Below are 22,064 nucleotides of genomic sequence, written 5' to 3'. Positions count from 1 at the left end.
TATGGTTACCCTTTGGTAGGCAGTCACAGCAGAGGGTGGTGGTGACAAGGCTGGATTTCGGGCAGAGTACTGGCAGTAGAATAAAGGGTACACTTTGACTAGCTCTGTTGGTTTTGGATACAACAGGCCTGCTGGGACACTAAAAACCTATTTTGAACTCTAGTCAATCTGTTAATCTATCCTAGGGAATGAAATGCTTGACTGCTTATCACCGCAAGATATGACTGAATGGTGCTTGGGGTTTCAATTACCATATTTAATTAAATGTAAGATACTGAAATGCTTGAGGAAGTCCACTAATGAAATTTCACTGACTGCAAAACATAGCCCTTGTCATTGTCCCCTTCCACTGTCCAATCTTCAATGCATTAAAAGGTATTCTTTAGAAAACAAATATTTTTACTGTTACAGGAAACTTGTCTTACAATTGAAACTGCTTCATTTTCTACACTTTCATGGTACCACCAATATTAATGGTCCATTAATAAACTTCAACTGCCACAGATTTTCTGATTTACACTTATCAGTAAGTGATCTTAGAATTCCTCTCAGGGACAAGAGAACACAATGAAAGGTGCCTGGGAACAAGAGAATGGTAGAAAAAGTGAATTTCACTCTCTGCCTTTTTCAGATAATAAAGTATAAATGGCCAGGAACTAAAGTTATGCAAATTGAAATAGCTGTACCCAGTTACCAGCTGCAGGGATAAAGAAGCTGAGCTATCCATGTATATCTGTCAGAGTTTGTCACAATATCTCTATTAAATCTCCCTTACCCACTAGAACAATTTCAGTCTTTAGCCACATATTGAAATTAGACATGCCTCAAGGCAATCTCTCAAAAACCTATATCTGTAAAATCAATCTGCCTTAGAAATACTAAGACAAATTCATAATCTGAGTCCAAATCCAGAGGGAACTTTAAGTCGTATGTCATTAGGATATTGTGCTTCTGGGTGATTTCAGGAATTGGTCTTATTCCATGAAAGCCCTGACAGTTTGGGACATAGAAATAACCTTTTTTCCAATGGTATATTAGGATAGTTGGCTGAAGTTTGCAGGTGTGAGTACCCTCAACATAAATTAAAAGGACTTCTCTGTAATGGTCAGCAACTCTGGAGTTCCTAGGCAGGTACCAAGCAATATATTGGATATTGAGATGCCCTAGTATTAGAAAGCTGAAAGCAAGGGAGTAGAAATACACACTGTTTCATAACTCTTACGTGTCTAACACCTTGTATGTGAAAACCTTTGACTTTCTTCACATTCCTTTCTGTCTCTTCCAGATCGCTGAGGAACTGGCTGCCCAGAGGGAGATGGCTTTGCAGAAAAAAGACCAAAAAGGGAAAAAAGAAAACGAATCCAAAAAAAAGAAAGAAAAAGAGAAAGCTGGAAAGAAAGTAAGACTTCCTGGAGTAAAAACAGCAGTTTGTGAAAATAGAGCCAAAGTCCAGCCTTTTCAGCCATTTGTGGGCAAGAGACTGTAAGTTTATATTAGACTGGTCACCAGAGTTTCAGGTTTGTGTTCAAAAGACAGGGGAACTACTTGAGGCCAGTCCCTCTCAGCCTGTCCATCACCTTGATGGTTCTGGGAAACCAAATTTTACCATTTGGGAACAGCTGTTTGCATGGCCAGGACTCAGCTCAGCAGGAAGAGCTGGTGTAAGTGGACAGACTAACAGACACAGATGAGGGGAAAGATACACTTGAGGGCTCTGGCATTGTTGCTAAGACAGCATGCATATGCTTTTCAAAGCATGGGTGCCATTTTTTGTGTAGGTAACAAAGCAGCACCCAGCTATCTAACCAAGCATTGCCACTTTTAAGGTGGGGTAGTACGGGGAAGTTAGTTACTGTCACCACCTTGCACAGCTGGGAAACAAGAACCTCAGTCTCACTCAGATACCCAACTCCATGCTTGTGAGGGTTTCAAACTCATTTATAAGTACAGTTCCATATTGGCCAGTTTCGTCTTTCGTAGTGCAAACCTGTATTTTATAAGCCAGTAAAGAGCAGTCACGCATTTTCAGTTCACATTCTTAGGATATGAACTCTGTTTTTGCTTCAAGTCACAAAGGGCACCGCTTAATGGGATATTCTCCTTTAAATCTTTGATATGATAAGGGCTGGTTTCACAGAAGGAATGCTTCCAATTTATTTCAGGAGCAACTCCACTGAGGAAAACACCTGTGAAACAGTGCAGTGACCAGAGGGTATCTTCAAAAGAGAGCTATACAACAAAAACTGCAGGCTTTTGCTGAAGCGGCAACTTTTGTTTCTCATTTACTTTATAGTATAAACAACCCCAACCATTCTTTGAAACAAAGTTGAAACAATATATATTTTTTTAATAAGGGTCATTAATCTCTCTCCAAGAATGTGGAGGAGCAGGGTGAGATTTTTGGGGCAAAGCTTACCCTTCACTGCAAGTTTTACACAAATTAATTTTAAGTCCTAACCCTAAAACAACCATATAGCAAAAAAGATGCTTTTCTTGGACAACATCCATTAATCTGGCCAAAGCTCTTATAATACCTAGACAGGAACTTAAACTACATTTATTTAGGAAGCATCAGCCTATCTAATTGGGAGGTAGATATCCAAGTGTAAACTTGGATAGTGCTTATAACTTGGATAGCATCTTTGCTGGACAAAAACACTGTTTTGGACATATAAAACCAGGTTTGAGGCTTTTGGGGGTGTCTTTGTTCCCTTTGTAAATGAAGATGCACAGCAGGCTGAAGGAGCAGCATGAATAAAGGTGTTTTCCAAGCTCTTTAAGCCTGACCTTGCATTGCCAACTAGAGAAGGTGATGACTGCTCCTGTGAAAACAGAATTTTTTCAAGTTCTGATCACGTCTTCACATGGTTGTTTGCCATCAGGGTGACACTATCACAGAGTGCACTGTCACATTATCACAGTGTTAGTGAAAGCATCATATTGCAAAAGCAGTGGAAGGTGGTACCACTTTGTAGTATCTTAGTGGCAGAGCAGACCCAGCCTGAGGGAGCAGAGGAGAAATGAGAGTGTAATGCCTGCAAAACAAACCCAAATAGTAATTATACCAAGTTGTTTGTTGCCCGTAAGACTTCTGGTGACTTGTGTTAGTGCTGAGTTCAGCACTGTGGGATCGCTTCATGCTGTGACCCCTTAAATCAGCACATGCACTGAAGAAGTCCATGTACGAAGGCAATTGCTTAGAAAAGCTTTTGGAATTAGAGTCTTTACAGAACATTGTCATTCACAGAACCCTGTAGCATCTCAAGCAGACCAGGTCTTTTAGGGAGGATTCACAAGGGTGTCCTCTAATGGCTTTGCCCTTGTCCTCACTCATTCCCAGCTCAGCTGGCCCAGAACAAACACCCATGATATCTTTTGTCTCACACAAGCACAAAACAGGTTGTTCCAGACACTCCAGTCTAAGTCAAAGTAAGATGTTAATGTTCAAGCACACTAAAAACACCAAACCCAACCCAGGCTTTTGAAACTGGATGGCAAGTCACTCATCTGCTTAAAAACGTGGCTTTCACAGGATAAATTTGATTCCTAGTTGTTTTTGCGTGTCACTAGATAAGAACCAACAATACCAAATATGAATCTCAGTCCCCTCAGTCTCAGCAAGGTTGTTTTGAAACGGGGTGAAATAACATTATAGAGCTCTGGGGCTTTATAACTTTATGCCATTTTCATCTCTTCAGCCATCACAAGTCCTGTCAAGTAAAATTCTGAGCCATTATATCAGGTTCTCTATGGTTCATTGAGAAAGAACAAAGGGAATATTCTCTCCAAGGTTATAATACTGACAGGGGAAAAAAAAAATAGTATCTAAGACCAGCTGAGAAGTATTTGGAAAAGTTCTAACAGCAGGACTCTTATTAAAATAAGTATAGGCTATAAGTCATAGCGATGCAGGCAGAAAAAAGCCCTGCTCCTAACTTCAGTTCTTAAAGAAAACAAGAGTTTGATCCCAGAAGGAGATTTAAATATTTCTGAGAAGCCAGATAGCAATCTTTTAAAAAGGCATATTTGATATCAAAGTAACTTCATTTTCTTTCCTCTGTAAGGTGTTGATTTGATTTCCCATTGGGCCCCTAAGGAAAAATAAAGTCTTTAGCACTATATGATCCCTCATTTTAATAGGGGAACACATTAGCCCAGTCTGGGCTGCTTCTCCCAGCAATGTGCTGCAACCTGTCTCACCAGACGGGAGCAAGGCTGCTCATCCCCAAGTTTCATCCAGAAACGTTTAAGAGTGACATATATTCTGTCCTTAGCAAATTGCCTGTTAGCAAAAGCACACAAGTGAGCCAGTTCAAAATTTTCCCCGCTGTTGAATGAGAATCATCTACTGTGGGATAGGCTTTAGAAAACTTTAAATATATTCAAACTGTTATTTCCATATTTCTGCTTAGGTTGAAATGTATATTGTTGGTTCAAAGTGCCTTGGTGCACTTAACACAGAACAAGCATGGAATAAATCAGCTGAACACAGAAAAATACATCAACTGACTTCAAAGGAAAAGAAGTTCTTTATATTACATTGACTCTTACACTGTTAATTAGAGGCAAGAAGGAATACAGAACAGGATTCTACAGCTGTCCTTTAGATACACAATGGTTTTGATTAAAATCAATGAAACTGACACAACAATATTATTTACATCAGTGTATAAAAATCATTGACGCTAGTAATTAAAATGATTTGTTGGCTTATTTGTAACAATAAAAGAAACATTAATGTGTCTTATGCTATTAAGAGGGTAAAAATGGATAGCCCAATTTTAGGCTGTTCCAGGGTGGGGTAGGTTTGGGGTATTTTCTTTTTCCTTTTTTATTTTTAAATATTCTGCAGTTATCAGTATTTTCCTTCTAGAACATAATCATTTTCTATAGAATGTTATGGGAGAGTGTTAAAAGGAATATATTCTGCCTACTGCAAAAGAACCGAGGATGAATCTCAAAATGCCACACTGCAAAAACTGAGAATACACTAGGGAAACTAGGAATTTGAGCTCTGGGTATGAAATCTTCAAACACTTGGGTATGCTTTACCAAAACGGTTCTTGATGCTTAGTGAAGAAACTCCTGAATCTTTCAAATATATCTACAGAGCATGGGGTGGAAGTGATAAATATATTTACATTTTGCATGTCCTTCTGGGCCCAAACTTTAATTACTGTACTAACATTTTAAAACAGATACTCCGTAGTTCTCATGACCTGGCTGAAACTGTATCTGCTGATAGCAGCTGTACAATGGCACCTAATTACAGAGGCATATTTAGGGGGGTTGTTTCATTTTAAGTTATTCCAAGAGCTGCACTTTATATCTTACTGATATCCAGTGGCTCACAGACTACACATCGGTCAGCAAAGGCTGATTCAACTTGTACTGTCTCAGAAATCCACATTCACCTCCTCCCCAAACAGTGATCTAATTTCCCCACAAATAAGTACTACCTTACTAGCATTTTGATTGAGGACTTCTGACTGATGCAAAATGAAGAAACTTCCATAATCTTCTGACAAGTTTTTTCCATCAGAAATACTGGTTCAATGAAATTCAACTATTTCAGAAACATGTCAATGTCATTTACTTTAGACAAGAAAATGTCTAAATGTTTTGTTAAAGCTGAAACAAAATATTTTAGTTTGCAAGTTACACCAAGATCATTATTTTTCTTTCTGATTACAGATTAAAATGAGGTTTCAATATCTTGGAATTACCCACAAGTTGGGAATTCCTTTTGGGAGGGGGGGAGCAACCACAGTATAAGGGTAACTGAAAAAAATAGCAGGGTTATGTACAGATTGCAAGTCTCCTACCTATATTACATGTTCAAGAAAGCCTAAGTTTAATTCTTGTAACTTCCATAGTTCAAATGATGAACCGAAACGCCTTCTCTTCAACTCAAGGTGATAAAACTTCCTTACAGCCTACCAGAAAGATTTTACTTGTTGAACAATGCAGTCTTATTCCTCAAATTAAAACAAATCTTTAAAAACACAATGAAAATTATGCCACTTCCATACTTGCAAAGTTGCTATGTATTAATATTCTGATCTTTTCTTTTCACAACACATCCCCTCGCCAATCTAGGAAGAGGAAGAAGGCTGGAAAATGGGTCCCAGTAATTTCCTTTCAATAATGGAGGAGGGAAGCAGTCGATACAAAGGTCAGTATAAAAAGATAACAATTACAGCTGGAATGTTCTGCTAATTCAGCTTCATCTGAATGCCATTACTATAAGGTCAAGCTGGGCAGCTGCCCAAACTATGGAATGTTATAGAAATGAGGACATTAGGTACAATTATATTTAGGAAGTGAATCTTTTAATACCTCATGTCTCTCAATAATCATTGAGCTTATCATACAGGAAGGTATGTTTCTACATAAATGAAAGTGGCCAAGTTAGAACCATAGTGCTTTAATATATGTGCAGGGACTTTCTTGGATTTTCTCAAGTCAAAGTGACATCTGAGTAGCAAATAATTCAAAAGCACTGTAGTGTAGAGATCAGGCTTCAACATCAATGTTTTCATGCTTCTGTAACTCTCAGTCTTCCTCTCGTTCATGAGAAGTGTCCTTGGATTCATTCACCTACAGCCTAAAGCTAGTTAATTTACTTTTGATTACATGTTTTAATAGAAATATAATCTTTTCAAGCAGAGACATGAGAAATGCTACTGGACAGTCAATATACTTGCTTCATGCTATGTGCAGCTTAGCAAACATACTTTGAACATACAGCTGGGGGACTGGGTGGTGTGGTTTTTTTTCCCCTACACACACACACTTTGAGAAAAGCATCCAGAAATTGAGTGTTTTCAATTGAAAAGAAAAAGTTTTCCACAAAAAGACGTCTTGCTTTTCTCCAGATCTCTTCTACTCTCTCCTCTGCACTCTATGTCTTTGTCTTTTTCCTACCCACTTGTCTTCAGTAGGCATCCTAGATACATAAGTGAGTTATCAATTGCTTGTGCTGGGCCTGGCAGTGAGCACAGAAGCCGTGCACTTGTCAGGCATGGAAAGGAGCATCTGTCCCATGAGCTGTGAGTGAACGGCATGATAGGACTCCGAAGGTCAGAAAAGCCAAATCAAAGTCCTCTGTCACTAAAGTGTGCCCGATCAATGCTTCCAGGGGTTATTTTTGCTGTATTTCAATGCAGATGCTATTCTCAAACAATTATTAAATATCTCTTTCCTGCTCCCCACTCTGCAGAGTTAGTGACTTACTAAAATTTCTCACATGTAAAAATCTCCATTATTCCCTCCTGCTAACTAATTACTGGCATCAAGTTTTCTGCCTGATTTGGCTTGACCAACGAAAAATAAGTATACACTTACGTGCTAAATACACATCAGTACAGTTTTGCCTGAACTCCAACTTGTGGCAATTAGGATATTCCTAGACTTTATGAATCATAGAACAGTTTTATGGCTAAAAGCAGGGTTCTTTAGTCCCAGACTCTACTCTTGAACACTACACCATAACCCCATTGAAGTCAGCAGGAGTTTTACATAAGGATCAGTTTCATCTATGCTACCTTCCCCAACGGGCCAAGAATATTTCTTGTGCTTTTCTATGCACTCAGGACAAAATAGCACCTCGCAACTGGAGACCAGCAATAGCAAGACCAATGTTTCCCATCCAGCAAGTCCCAAAAAAAAATAAAGGAGTGGTGTAGAGGCAAAGCAACAATAACAGGGCAGGAGGGTTTCACATTGTGACACAGGCTTGGCAACGTGCTCATCCAGTGCTCTGCTAATGAGCAGGTGATGCAGTAAGTGCTTTCCAGTGCTCCCACAGGGCTGCTTGCATCCCCTGCTGAGACTTCACAGTTTAAGTCTTCAATGCAATGCTGAACTGCAAATTCACAAACATCTGTGCAAATTAACCATCCTCCAGGTTGTAGAAAAGAACATTTGGTTGAAACCTCAGGCAGAGGCTTTAAGCAGGGCTTCCCAGCATGGCAGTGGATGCCAGCATTAGGGATAAAAACAGCACAGACGTCAATAGGTAGTTTAATAGGAACAGAAACTCCTAAACTTCACAACTATCTTAAGTAATAACAAGTCGGGGGGTTTATGAGAGAGGATGAGGGAGACGTTTGTGACCCAGACTGTATCTGAACACCAGTATTGCAACTCCTAACCAGAAACCTGCTTTGTGCTCTGCAATACATAGCTTTTTGGGGTTATTCATACTAAGTTTTTACATGAAGATGAGCACCTTGTTGTGTTCCTCTGTATCTCACAAGGCCTCCCAAGGGCAACTCAACAGCCTATTAACTGTCTGCAGAGGTTATGTTCCTACTTGGGCACCTGAACTGGATGCCTGAAGCCAGTCATTGCGAGTACCGCCGTCTTGCCATTATGTACTGGCAGCACTTGCAGGGACACTGCAACCGTGTGCTCGGGTAGGTCAGGCACAGATAGCATACTTTTGTGGCAGGTAAAGACTCCAGCTTGGCGTTCAGAGTTAAACACAGATGCTCATCTCCAGCTCACCCTGCCGGAGCTGACAGATACTCCCCTGGCTCTAAAAGCACATAGGAAGGAACCATTTTCTACACAGAGCACAACCAGAAATCCTCAGAGTGGAAAGAGTTCTTGCAAGCTTCACAGATAGCTGTAGTTCTGTCTTATGCACAATAAGAGTCTATAGCTGTTCTATTAAACTTCAGTGGTTCCCCCCCACACCCAGTAAACCAAGTCTATTCGACATCATATTTATTTTTAGTAAACAGCTGTTAATTCCTCCATGCAGCACAGTCCCCTGCCTCATTCACAAGCACTTAGTGCTTTTTTATAGCAGGACACACTCTGTCACAATACTACCTGGTGGTTGTTCAGAACAATTTTACTTTTCATCTGGCCATAGATAAGGTTCCTTTTTTCAAGGCCTCCAAAATGAAATCTAAAACAACTTCTGACCAGAACATTGTAAGCAGTTTCTTGCATTTTTAGTTTTAGCTTGCTTTCATTTCAGTAGCAGAAATGTTTAGAAAAAAATAAAAAGGAGGTTTGAGTTTGGTATTTCTGTACTGGAAACTGTTTTCTGTTCTCATGTAAGAAAAGCTCAATTACTATCACAATGTGCACAGAAGTTCAGATTTATTAGTGCATAAACTTCGAAAACATCAGTGAAGTAAGGGAGCTTGGTTAAGAAAGCTTTCTATCAGACACCCCCAATGGAATCATTGAAGGACCTTTACAAGTGTGACTAAAGTTTACCTAAATGATAGCTGAGCAAACAATATTTTTGTTTTGTCACACACACATCCCCCCTCAACACTTCCCATCCCCTGAAACTGGTTACTTAAGTATTTAGAAAGATGTAGATCTGTTTTCAGAGATCCCAAGTATTTCATTTACAGATTTTTCCACTTTAACTTTTTCCCCCTCCTCTATCAAGCTAGATCTACTACCTAAACCTCACTGGAAGTCGTGAAGACTTTTATTCTCTTAAAACTGTATTCTGCAGTTTTGCTAGATCCTAAATTACATTTGCCAAGCTCTATCTAAATACTTGTTTTATAAAATGTTGTTGGAAACAGCCAGTTTCTGTCTGACATCTACTTTTAGATTGGAATACCAAGAGTTTATGTGGAACAAACGGAAGCAGCCTGAATCATTACCTCCATCTTCCCAGGTTTTATTTTTGCAGTACCTTGTGCTATGAGGCAGCAAAATGCTATTTCCCCATTATACAGACAGCTAATTAATACTTGACTTGCTCAGTGTTGCAGTTGATATTTGAATTCATCTTAAATACCCTATGGCCCAAGCTTTAAGGTATGGTAGTGTTAGGTATCTTTAACCAGACACCAGAAGATTCAAATCCTTTTTCCAGGAGGTCATTTTAAGAAAAGTTTCATGCTTCAGATAATTATATTTCAATTATTAGTTAGAAGCTGTTCTCTGAAATTCAGGGATATTGGAATGACCTACTAGTCTGCAAAGTGAAAACTAACACTGCTGTGATGGTGGTGTTGGCAGTCATGTTAGTGGATTGGGCTGTCTTGAGTCCTGAGCTAGGGAGATATGCATATAAAATAATCCAAAAATAAGCATGCACTGTTCTAAAAGAGGTGATATAAATTGCACTGTATACACACACGCGCAAAAATAGCTCCTGTAGCTGGATGACCCTGTCTGTAACAAAATACCAGACACTTTTGACCAGCCAGTGAAAACATAACATCCTTGGCCTCCTGACCTTCCTCTAAAAATAACTTTGAAACATTTTGTTGATCTATAAAAGAACAACATAGCATCTAACACCTATCAGTTATTGATCTCTTCTAAAATTAGGGACCTCTAACCTAAATGGCTAATATAGCACTTGGATAACTCATTGCCAGGTAGTATCAAAGGCAGCTGCCTAAGCTGCAGTGACTGTCACTGGTTTGCCTGCAGTGGATATTAACCACTAATCAATTTACAAAATGACAATAAACAGTTATGAAAAAAAAAAACCCCACACAATAAAAATCTGTGGATCCCTCTATGAAAAATAAATATCTAAAACCTAGTACTCCTGTGAAAACATAGCACTTGCAACCTGTTGACCCAGTCAGGAGGGTGTTTAAAAATTCACATAACTCCCATGTAATATCCCCTTTCCCCAAGGCTGAAATTCCAGGCTGGTAACCCTGAAGGAGGTACCTTTTAACTAGGGCAAATCTGCTTTCTCTCTTGAAATATTATGTGACATCCATCATGCCATCCGATGACTTGTGAGTAATTTAAATAAATTAATGTCTCTGCCTTGGAATTTCTTTCGTCCTTACCAAAAAATCCACTGTTCTTCTCTATCTCTACCATTTTCAGTTATGAAATTAAGACTACTCACCTGCAAAAACTGTTCCCTATATGGAAAGCCACAAATAATTTGCACATAGTTGGACTGTGAACATTTACAGGGGACAGAAATAGCAACCAGTATTATATTAACTGGGCTAAAACGTGAATCATCTCCTATGGGTGCTGTGAAAACCTTCCTGAATTTATAGTGCCTTAGAAATGGCAACAGGTACAGGAAAGAGTACCCCGTACAAAACAGATTCACAAAGTAGCCTGTCTTAAAGTAGAAACCTGTCATTTTAAATCATCTGGAAATTGAATTAGCACATACTACTGGAGATCAGCTGTCATTTATAAAGATACTATGAGGCTTAAAATGCAAGGAAATTAAATATATTAATTGTCCTCCTTTAAATGAGCTCAAACATGTTGAATGAAGAGAGGCGTTCCCACTAAAAAAAAAAAAAGAAATATCTTTGCTAATAGCAGAGAATTCAGATATGCACCGAGCTTGCCAGACTTTATTTAGTTTTCTTTCTAAAGAGCAAATTGCAGTTTGTCTCAAAAATAAAGAGCTGCACTTCAGGATCATTAGCTACTCTTACATGAAAAAAACCCCTGTTCATGATATCATCAGTTTGCACAAGATTATTTTCTTCCTGGAGTTGGGTCTCCTTATTGCCCACCCCTTGCACAACACTAAGAAATAAAGGTGTTGTATCAGGTGGGCCTTGTCTCTTTTTGGAAAAGACTCCAGCTGCTTCTCAATTACTGCATCAAACTTAAAACTCCCCAAACAGAGTTAAAACTCTGTGTGGCCATTTATCACTTGTGGGCTGGGTACAAGTTAGTGCTCTGTCAGATCCACTGTCCCCTCACATTCCCATTTCCATGTTCTCCCTGCAGGCTTTTGTGCGTATTCCAGTGCTCCTGGCCCATATTTTAGCATCACGTGAATTACTAACTCATGAGGCTGCAGCAGCTTTAATTTAGCATTAGATAACTGAGCAGGAGAGAACAAGGAAAACTTCCTGCTTTAAATTGAACACCTTCTTCTGGTCCTCAAGCCTGTATTACACCAGTGAAGAGACATGCACAGAGAGCACACTTCTCAGGACAGGAGTCATCTTTGTGACTTCTTCATGGTAAAGATTTAAGTATGATGCTGTGAGGTAGAAAGAAAAAGAATGCCAACATCGGGCATGAGGTGGTTTGGCTGATACTGTAACCGCCTGCTCTTGAAGATGAACAACACCCCAGGCATTCCAGCTTTACAACAAGAAAATTACAACCTCCATTTCCCATTAATCTCCTGAAATCTGATACCCATTTGCAGCTCAAGGCAAAAAAAAAAAAAAAGTTAACCTCAAGATTTACAGATCCTAGCACAACAGGGCTCTAAACTTGGTAAGGGTCCCTGGAGCCTGCTACTTTCATACAACTAATAATTTAATAAAAGCTGCCTACAACTACCTGTTTTTTTTGCCTCCAGAAGCAGTTGGAAAAACCAGTGGCTTCTGTAACTTTTTTCCCCTTTCTTCTTTCTTTTGGATAACAGACATCTGGCAGAACAGAGATGAGCAATGGGATTTTCTCCAGGATCATGACCCGGAGCTGATCAAAGAAGAGAATCGGAAAGATGTGGAGGAGGAGATCAGAGTGCAGGTGTGCTGACAATAGTAAGAGGACACTAATAATGTGCATCGCCTGTGTATATTTCTCTACAGCTGTAAGAACTGGCCCTGGCATGGACCCTACCTCCTTCCAGAGTCCCTACTATCTGTTCTTTGCTTTAACACTTGTTTAGCTGAACGTTTGTCTGAGCTGTGATGGCAGAACAGAATGCTTAGAAAAATTCAACTGTATGTGTCTGGACAGGTTGACAAAGTGATGCAACAGGAACTGGAGAATCTCAGACTGGCTGTGGATGGAGAGGGGAGTGGCAAACAGAAAAAAGGGAAAAAAAGTGAAAAGGTAAGAGCAGCAAGCGTGAGAATTCAGAGTAAAGATCAGTTCTCTGCCCAGATACATTTGTAGTCAGTGCAAACCCTAGTCCCACAGATACCAATATCAAAAACATCCACCCTAAACAATTACTAAATCTTAAGTCAGAAGGTGTTTAAAAATCTGTTCACCTTTGGACTTTTTTCAGGGCTTTTCCTTTAGCTATTGTTATTCCTTAACCTTTACAAATATTGCTTAGGACAAGTAGAACTTTTCCAGAGATAAATCATTACAAGATAGATGAGATTTTCAAGAGGGATACACACCCTGTTGAAGTCCTCTGATCCAGTCAAACAGGAAAAGCCAGGGAGTCCTTCTCTTTAAGGTGACAGGTTCAGATTAATACAGTTTTCCAAGGAAAGCATGGATCTTTGTGCCAGTAAGTTTTCTGGCTGCTTGCTGTTTTCCTTCTAAATGAGGACTGATTAATGTGTTTCAAAACCATACACACAAACACACACCAAAAAAAAAAAAAAATCACTTTGAATGTCTTGCTATAACCTTTCATTTCTCTGTAAAAACACAGATCACATACAGTCAGGTACACGTTGTTTAACTATGGTACTACTTTACTGTTGAAGGGTTGGGGAACTCACAAGTTTGTTTAAGCATATAAAGTAGATTAAACAAGTACATTATTTTAATGTGTGTTGCCCACTGAAACACAGCACACATGTTCATATCTAGTTTCAGACCATTACCATATGCAGAATTCCACAGCTCAGAGTCCTCCAAATTCCTTACCCAAGCATTTAAACTATAGATCATGTCAGTGCAAAATAACTCAAAGCTTACAGACCCTACCATTCAATCAGCAAATCCATTTAAAATCCTCAGGGCAAACAGCCAACTCTAATCTCATGTTATACTTCATTTCTATAATCCCTCTAGCATGCAAATACTTGCTATTGCAGTCCTTCTACTCAAATTAGCTTTAAAAATGCTCTTTCACCTGACAAAGGTGCAGGGGCAATTTACTAACGCAAGACTGATACCAATTGGGTTCCTAAGTCTGTTTCAAAAATAGGGAGAGGCTTCAGATACACAGAAAAGATTGCAACCATCTTCCCAAAGTTGTCATGGGCAGATGCATTTAGGTCAGCTGGTCAAAACTGATTCCAAATGTCACATTGGAATTGTAAAGCTTTATGTTAGGGTAATTGGGGTTTTTTTGTTTTGTTTTGGGGTTTTGTTTGTTTTGTTTTCTTCAATATAGTGCTGAAATGGGTTTGGGTGTGGGAGGTTGTTTAAGTCTTGTTTTCCCAAGTTGTGCCAGTAGCCTGAGAGAATGAGGGAGGGGAGAAGAGGGCAAGAAGTACTAACTAAATAATACATGTTCCCTAAAGATTTTTCTTGTAGGGGGGAAAAAAAAAAAAAAAAAAAAAGTAAAAAACCCCCACAGTTCTATTTTATGGACAGAGAACAGAAAGAAATATACAGTTTTAGTAAAAAAAGCATCTTTCCCTGTGCAAAGCTTTTTGAAATGTGCATTCAGCATTGGCAAAGGCTTTTTCTAATTAGTATTTGCATAATATCTCAGACTGTAAACCAATACAGTGTGTGCAGACCTGTGCACACAAGAAAACTGATCTTGTACAAGAAGGATAAAGTGGTCTGGAAAGTTTTGGAAGCAACTTATTGATTTGTTAGTCAGCAAAACTCCTCTAGTTTTTCAAGGCTTGTGTTACCACATCCTGGGTCCCATACATCCGCTCTCTGAACTATTAAACGTGAAATAATGATAGTTTTGGATTCTCATTGTGCCCATAAACACATGTGGAGCTCAGTGTAGAACATTTTCCTTTTTCTCCTAAGAGGGATATTCTGCAAAGGAAATCATTCCCAGGAGGATTCAGCATTCTTCAAAGAATACACACCTTCTTCTGCACTCTGTCAGGGGGGAACAGGCAGCAAGGGTAATTACTTTAAGTGAAATGTTACAAGTGGAGTTTTCTGTCTAGGGCACTTGCTGCAACTCAAAATGCCACATTTGGCCTCCTCTGTTTTAAGAATGGATTTCTTTTGCACTTTCTGCAAGAAGATACCACAGTAGAACTAGGGCTTTTTTTGTTGTCAGGAATAGTCACTATCCAGGGGTAGATGTCATCCACCTTTTCAAGCACAGCTTAGGATAAGTAGTTTACAACTCAAAGAGAAAAAAAAAAAAATTAAAAATCACACAAAAACCCCCAGACCAAACAAACAAAAAAAATCAAAACCCCAAAGAAAACCAACAAAGCACAACACCACACACGAACACCCACACCAGACCTCCCTGACCCATAGGAAATAATTTGTATTTGAAGTCGTGTTTGGAAGTCTCTTCCCTGGGGAATTCATTGAGGACATTTGGGAATTGGACTGCAAAGAGAAAGGATAAGCAAGGTAATTGCTCCTTCCTAGTCAGTGTTTCAGATGGCTCAGGTCTTAAAAAAAATTTAAGAGCTCCAAGCATATGCATAGGGCACTCTTATTTCCATATACCATTCTTTCTAGGCTGAACTTTGTCACTTGCTCCCAAACCTTAAAATACCACTTAATACTAAAAGCTGACACTTAACCCTATCAAAAATTGCTCTTACTGCCCCCTGAGATAAAAACCCTATTTGCCACCTTTGTGGAAGAATCACTGTGGGTGGAAGAACAAATTGCTTTTCTCATTACAAATGGGTGTCCAGACCATTAGGCTGGTTTGGAAATAGCTAAACTAATGAGATTGCACCTAATACACAACAAGCCACACCACTATCATTTGAGGCACAGTTGTCATATATGCCTCTATCTGTGTTGGAAGCATCTCACCCCACAGACTCCCCCACTGTTATTTGTCCTTATGGTCCAGCATTGACAGAGTATAGAGCACAAGTGTCCTTGTTCAGAGATGCTGTGCTGGGCTTCAGTTGCTCCCGATCTGATGACTGTCACAAGTGGGGGAATGAGGACACAACAGAAACAAAAGAATGCGGTTCAGCTCTGCTGCAAATTGCATTTTTCTTCACTATGCACCGTGGCAGCTTGTCAGCTGCCCAGCCATGGATCAGCAAGCTGGGATTGTAAGCACCTGGGTAAAGACAGTGAGATTGCCTCCTACTGAGGGATATGGCATTGATGTCTATAAAGGCTAGTAAAAAGATATCAGAAGGTCCAAGTCCTCATGCAGCCTAGCAGAGCCTGTTATAAAGCACCTGAAGTAAAAGATAAAGAGCAAGCTTTTCCCAAAGTGCTTTCTAGAAAGTCTGTGGCATCCTTGTACCAGCATAAACGTTTAGTGAAATGTTTTTCTTCCAAGTCCACCCCTTTCTGCTGACAGCCCAAGCTTCTGATATGGGTGGCTCAACACTAGCCACCAGCTTTACAAGCATTTCTTCTAGATGGGTGTCATGTACCTAACCGTGGCATCCAGAGGGCTTAGCAGCCAAAGGAGTTTCTCTTGGGAATCTGCAGCCAAGTAAACCACAACACACCTAGCTTCCTTAAACTGGCTTTCCACCTCACATAAGAGCTGACGGATGAGCTCTCTGCAGTTACTGACCTGGAAGTTACATTTAAGTGCTTATCAGGGTGTTTTTTATCAAGTCCATTGTGCTGCTTTTCCTGCACTGCTCCCCCAAGGATTAGTTTTGGATCTAACTGCAGGTAAAGCAACCCATTGCAAGTCAACACACCCACATATAGACAAAGACATGGCCAGAATTCAGAAAAAGGAGACATGAGAACCTAAGCGTGTAAAAATTGCTTCTGAGATAGGCCTTGCTAACATCTCAGTGCAGCTTTGAATATCCCTTTTGATGCAGCTGAGCAGAAGCAAAGAAAACGACAAGAGGTTAACTACAGCAATGGCTATAACAGGAATATTGACATCAGCTGAGAGACTTGATAAGAGCAAAATCATACTGTATAAGGCCACAGGACAGGATGGGTCAGAACGGAGAAAAGGCTGGATTTGAGGACAGTGATTGACAACCCCTGTTGGATTCTCTGGAGCTAATAGTGATTAACACCCAGAGCTCTCAGCCAGCTGTGGGGGCTGTAACCTCTTTGGATGCTGTAGCTAAATCCAACAGGGATTACAGATCAGAGCCCCTCATTTAGGTAAGAACTTAATCATCAGTGAGAACATCTTTGGCTAAGAGCTTTTTCAGTACAAGTATCAGAAGCTGCTCTCTATATCCTGATATTGCCAGAAAAGACTTCTCAATCCAGAGCAGATGCACACAAATCTGCACTTGCTCCATCTCCCACCCAAGCATCATGTTGCAAGGAATCCACTCAAACACTGTGTAGACCGCTGCTTATACACTGTTCTTTCCCTTAAACTACAGGAGTACTTTCCTCTCCTTACTTTTCCACATACTTGGTGGCAGTAGCTGCAGACAGCCAGTGGCAGCAGGACTCATATGATCACAGCCAGAGAGTGACACAGATCCTGCAGTTCCAAAATGGAACAGTTCCCTCAATGAGACATTTTGGCTGCCCTCTCCCTTCTGGTGCCAGAGAATCTCTGATCTGGAATCTTGTCCAAAATCAGGTCTGCGTTCACTTGTAGCAACCTCTGAGCTACTCAGAACATTTTATGAGCCCACACAATAAGACAAGACAGCACATCGAGCATGGAAGACAGTCTTCTGTCATCTGCCAACTAATAACTAATGCAGTTCACTACATGTGACTTATCAAAGCAGAAAATAACCAAGTAAATGGATGGCTACACAGAAGCTAGACTGACATTTCAGAGATAGAAACAAGGAGATATCCATTATAAATTATGAGCATGTTCACATTCATTAAACATTATCATTTTCTAAATAAAAGCAGTTCCCAGTAAGACATTTTGGAGAGAAGCCATTGTCTACATTTCATATTTCCCCTTATCGCATATCTCAGTGTTTGCCAAATTTCCCATAAATGCTGATGTTAATTAGGAAAACACATTTTCCCCCCTGCATAGTTCATTTTTGTTTCGCTCTGGAGTTACTTTATTGGTGAAGCTGCCTTGAGGACAATACCAGTTGGCCAATAAATTCAGCATATGCTTAGTGTCTTTACATAGGTGGAAATGAGCTTTTCTTCCCAGTCAGACCCCATGATATGCAATTTCTAGCTTGTTAGAAGAAAGGTTAAAGAGACAAAGCTGGAGGAACACCAGAAATAAACCACTGACAGTCTCAATATTTCCTCAGTTGTTAAGACAGCATGGCATATGCTTTGTTCTTCCCATTCCTTTTCTTTAAAACAAAACCTCACTGGCACGTTCTAATGAGCATTTGCTGCCAAGCTTATTTATGTAAAGAAAGCTAAGGTGTAGTTCTGCAGAAACAGAGTTGTTTGCATTATTCTATCCCAAAACTTAAACACATCACCGTTTCCTCGTTAGCTTATCCATATAGCTCTGGGTTTAGTTTGCATTTTCAACTAGGTTATCTTTTTTGCTTTGTAAACAGTGATTCAACTATAGGTTATTTACATTGCAGCTCTCCCTGAGAACTTAAAATTCATGTATTTCTGAATACTGCTGCTGATCCAATTTTAGGGAAAAAGCAGCATTTTCCAGCTAATTGGATAAGATTTTTTTTATCTCAACAGCACAGCCTCTAGAGCTCTGCAGAAGTATTCACTATTAAAAAAATAAAGTAAATGACTGTATTCCCAAGGTAGGGAACATAAACTTTTGGAAAGAATAACCTGTCTTGATCAACTAAACATTTAAGCACATGCCTAAATGTAAGCCATTGAAATCCCAGGGTACATAAACGCTGCTGTGTAAATAGTTCCACTGAAGTAATTCTGAAGTGCTTTGCAGAACTTACGTATTGACACCAGTGGTGGGCACTAACATGGATTAATGATGTCCTCTCCACTGCTAATTATCCCTAACCGTATTTATGGCTTGTGAGCTATAACTAATGGAGGGGGCTTGAGATATACCGATTCACATCTTTCTTATTTATGATTTCGATAGGCATTTTGCAGTAGGTAAAGAAACTGGTCTCATAAGATATAAAATCTTCCCATAGCGAAAGTGGTGAAAATATCAAGAGAAGAGCGGATCATGTTTTTCTGACCTCTTCAAGCTTCTTCCCTGAGGCATGAAGAAAGAGAATGCAGAAAGGATGTCTGACGGTTAGGAGGCTAGCCAGAGACTCAGGAGGGTTGGTTTCATGTCCTGGTCCAGCTATAAGCACCCTGGTGTGACCTTAGGGAAGCTGCTTATATATTTTGCCCCAATGTAAAAACAACATGAACAGTCTCTGGAGCAACTGCTTGGACCCCATGCCCTTCTTCCTTCCTGCTTCTCTCTCAGGTAAGGGCCATGTTCCTTCAACCAGCCTCATGCCCCAAAAAGGAGGGATAAAAGAATTTTGCCTTGGAGCAAATAGCCCTGAATTTCTTTTGTATGCAGCCACACCAGAAGGAGCAGGACTGTTTGCTTCTGAGTACGGTGCTCGGGGGCACTCCTCAGCGAGGTGACAGCTGCAGTTGAGGTATACATGCTCCCCGAGCAGCTATATCCTAGAAGGGAGCAACACCCACCAGGTTACTTCATGTAAAGTCAAGTTCAAGAGCACATGCCACAGGATCTGCATGTGATTCATGGTGTGGACACAGCTTCTCAGCTCAGGGCTGCTTCACCTCTCCCATGCCTTGGTGAGGCACTTAGGAATGGGAACATCTACCATGCTTTTATATAATAAATAGGGACATGACTTCTTCCCTCAGCACATTCAGGGATATGCTTTTTCTTTTTTGGGTTCCTTCAGTAACAAGAGCCACATTCAAACACTGAAACATCTGCTGTTCTGGCCCTCACTTTGCTTCTATACATTCAAATATATATATATATATATATATACCTGTACTAAAGTCAGTAATTCCTTCCTGTTTTTGTGGTCCTCAGAAAAAAGCAACAACTGGGAGGAAAAAGATACCCGAGCTGGAGCAAGACCTAACTCCTGACAGGTAAAGAGACTATCTGTTTACCCAAGATTCAGGCAACAAGAGGCTGCATCCTCTTTGCTACCAACCCTTTTAGCTTCTAATCACACAAGGAGAATCTCAACATTGCTATGCTTACCAGCATCAGGCACTCTACAATAAAACCTCTTAACAGCTATAAATATCCATAAAAAAAAAGCCTAGATGATTAAAAAAAAAATAATCTACAAACTTGAAGCACATACACTTCAGCTAAACCATTTTTTGCACTCCCAGTGAACACCACAAACTTGCCACTGCTCCTCCCCAGATGATGGCTTTGCAACACCAGAAATAGCAGAGCAACAAAACTACTTTAAAGCTACACAATACAGACCTTGTTTTTTCCCCATCTTTGACAATACATACAAATTAAGATCACCGTTCTGCAACACACACCACTGGGGCCAGTCTCCATTAAGTTCGCTCAGGTTAATTCTAGTATGTAAAGCTCGGCACATGTAACATTTAGGCAGGATATTGACCCCATTTGCCTCTTTCCCATCCTCTCTGCAGGTGCAGAAGCACCTGGCAGTTTTGTTGACTGTCAGATTATCCATCCCAGCTGAAACCTGATAAGGGAGGCTGCAGACCAGCCCCTCTACTCCATAAATCACCCTTCATGTCTGCGATATAATGTACATGTTATAAATCAGCCTTGTTTATCAACAAGAGTTCTAGCAAACCTGGCGATTTCTTGTGTACCCTTGCTCTTTTAAGCACCCTTATTTTGTTTGTAGGATTTGAGAAGATTTCTTCCTTTGACGTTACATTTCCAGTGAGCTCACGATGCGTTCACTGATAATCTGGCCATTTTTCAGCTGTAAACATAACACAGACACCTATATGTAGAGATATCGCCACCGGGACTGGTGCAGGGCAGGACCCAGGAGAGCAGGGCTGGAGAACAGCATGAAGACAAACACACTCAATCACTGCAGGGGGAAGCACACAGGACTCACCCCACAAATCTGTTTCTACAAGACACGCACAGAAAGACCTGGACTAGATCATTTGGGTACTAGCCCTACACAATCAATGATCTCTTTACCTGCTTTAAAATAAGAAAAACTCTCCAAGCAAATATTTAAAATACATGTGTCATGGATTATAACAGAGCATGACCTCTCTTACAAGAACAGTGCCAAGCTAACAAGTATGCATATATTCTGTGCTTTTAAAATTACTCTTGCACATACCTGCTTCTTATAAACAAACTTAATACAATGTACAACCATTTAAGAACACAAGCTTTTTAGTAGCTGGCTTTTAATCAGAGTTTATATGGCATTTTTGGCTCTAATGTTTTGCTCTTCCCTGCTGAGCAAGGAAGGGTGAAGCGTTTCAGAAATAACCAAGAAAAGCTCAGGTTCATCTCATTTCTGACATGGTGGAGGGGGCACAGGGGGCTTTAGTCAGAGACTGATCACATCACACTTACTTGGAGGAGACTCAGGGCATGCATCATTAAGCTTGTACGGTAAAAATAATAAGACAGGAAAAGTAGAAGTCATGCTCCCAACAGAACTGTCAGATTAGTCCTGTTCTACCTTCTGCTTGTTTTATGATGCATACTCCAACATAAAATCACAGGGAATAAAAGCAAGAGTCAGAGTGGCAAAAATCAACGTTGTTGAAGGTGTGTTAAGTTTGGTATTTCCTTATTACTACTCCTATATTAGTTGTGCCACTAACACTGCATAAACATAAAACTCCTCAGCTGAAATGAAAAAGGGCTGCAGACTTCAAATTACAGATATGATTTTATTACCCAGCTGAGACTTACTATTAAATATTTTTATTGTAGCAATACCAGAATGTCCCAATTAAGATAGGCGACAAAGACAAAAAAAGCTCAGATATTGAAGGGAAAGGATGTTAAAAGTGCATAAACAGCAAAAGATCTAAAAAATGTTCAAATCAATATTGTTTACACTAACAATATAAGAAAAATTTCCAACAGGCTTATTCATTTTATGTAATTCTTGAAGCAGTATCAACCTGTAGAACGTAGTGTCAAAAGTATCATTGAAATTAGTATTTAGACAGAATTCTCAAAGAGAGACTAAGGAGAACATCCCCACAGTAGTAGAAAACTGGATACAAATATAAGCATATTAAATCCTCTATTACTGGGAGCTATTTCCAACCACTAGGAAGAAATGGTTCCACTGGAGAAGTTACACTATGGTTTCCACTGTACGTTTTTCTCCCAATCCTCCTTTGGCCAGCATCACCCTAACCCTGCAGTACAAGGACCACTGGTTGCTCTGATGGAG

At 39.9% G+C, this 22,064-nt stretch overlaps 1 protein-coding gene across 1 annotated transcript in view; it reads left to right on the top strand.

The window, feature by feature from the left end:
- Positions 1–22,064, top strand: part of DRC11 (dynein regulatory complex subunit 11) — a 106,239-nt gene that overhangs the window by 57,782 nt on the left and 26,393 nt on the right. Inside the window, exons 8-12 of the mRNA XM_082056418.1 lie at positions 1,286–1,399; positions 6,100–6,175; positions 12,368–12,474; positions 12,688–12,783; positions 19,709–19,770. Of these exons, the coding sequence (XP_081912544.1) occupies positions 1,286–1,399; positions 6,100–6,175; positions 12,368–12,474; positions 12,688–12,783; positions 19,709–19,770 (455 nt within the window). The remainder of the gene's footprint in view (positions 1–1,285; positions 1,400–6,099; positions 6,176–12,367; positions 12,475–12,687; positions 12,784–19,708; positions 19,771–22,064) is intronic.

The sequence above is a fragment of the Streptopelia decaocto genome (genome assembly GCF_964273445.1).
Source record: "Streptopelia decaocto genome assembly, chromosome: 6".
NCBI lineage: Eukaryota > Metazoa > Chordata > Aves > Columbiformes > Columbidae > Streptopelia > Streptopelia decaocto.
Note: the sequence above shows the minus strand (reverse complement) of the source record. Positions and strands in the feature narration are given on the sequence as shown.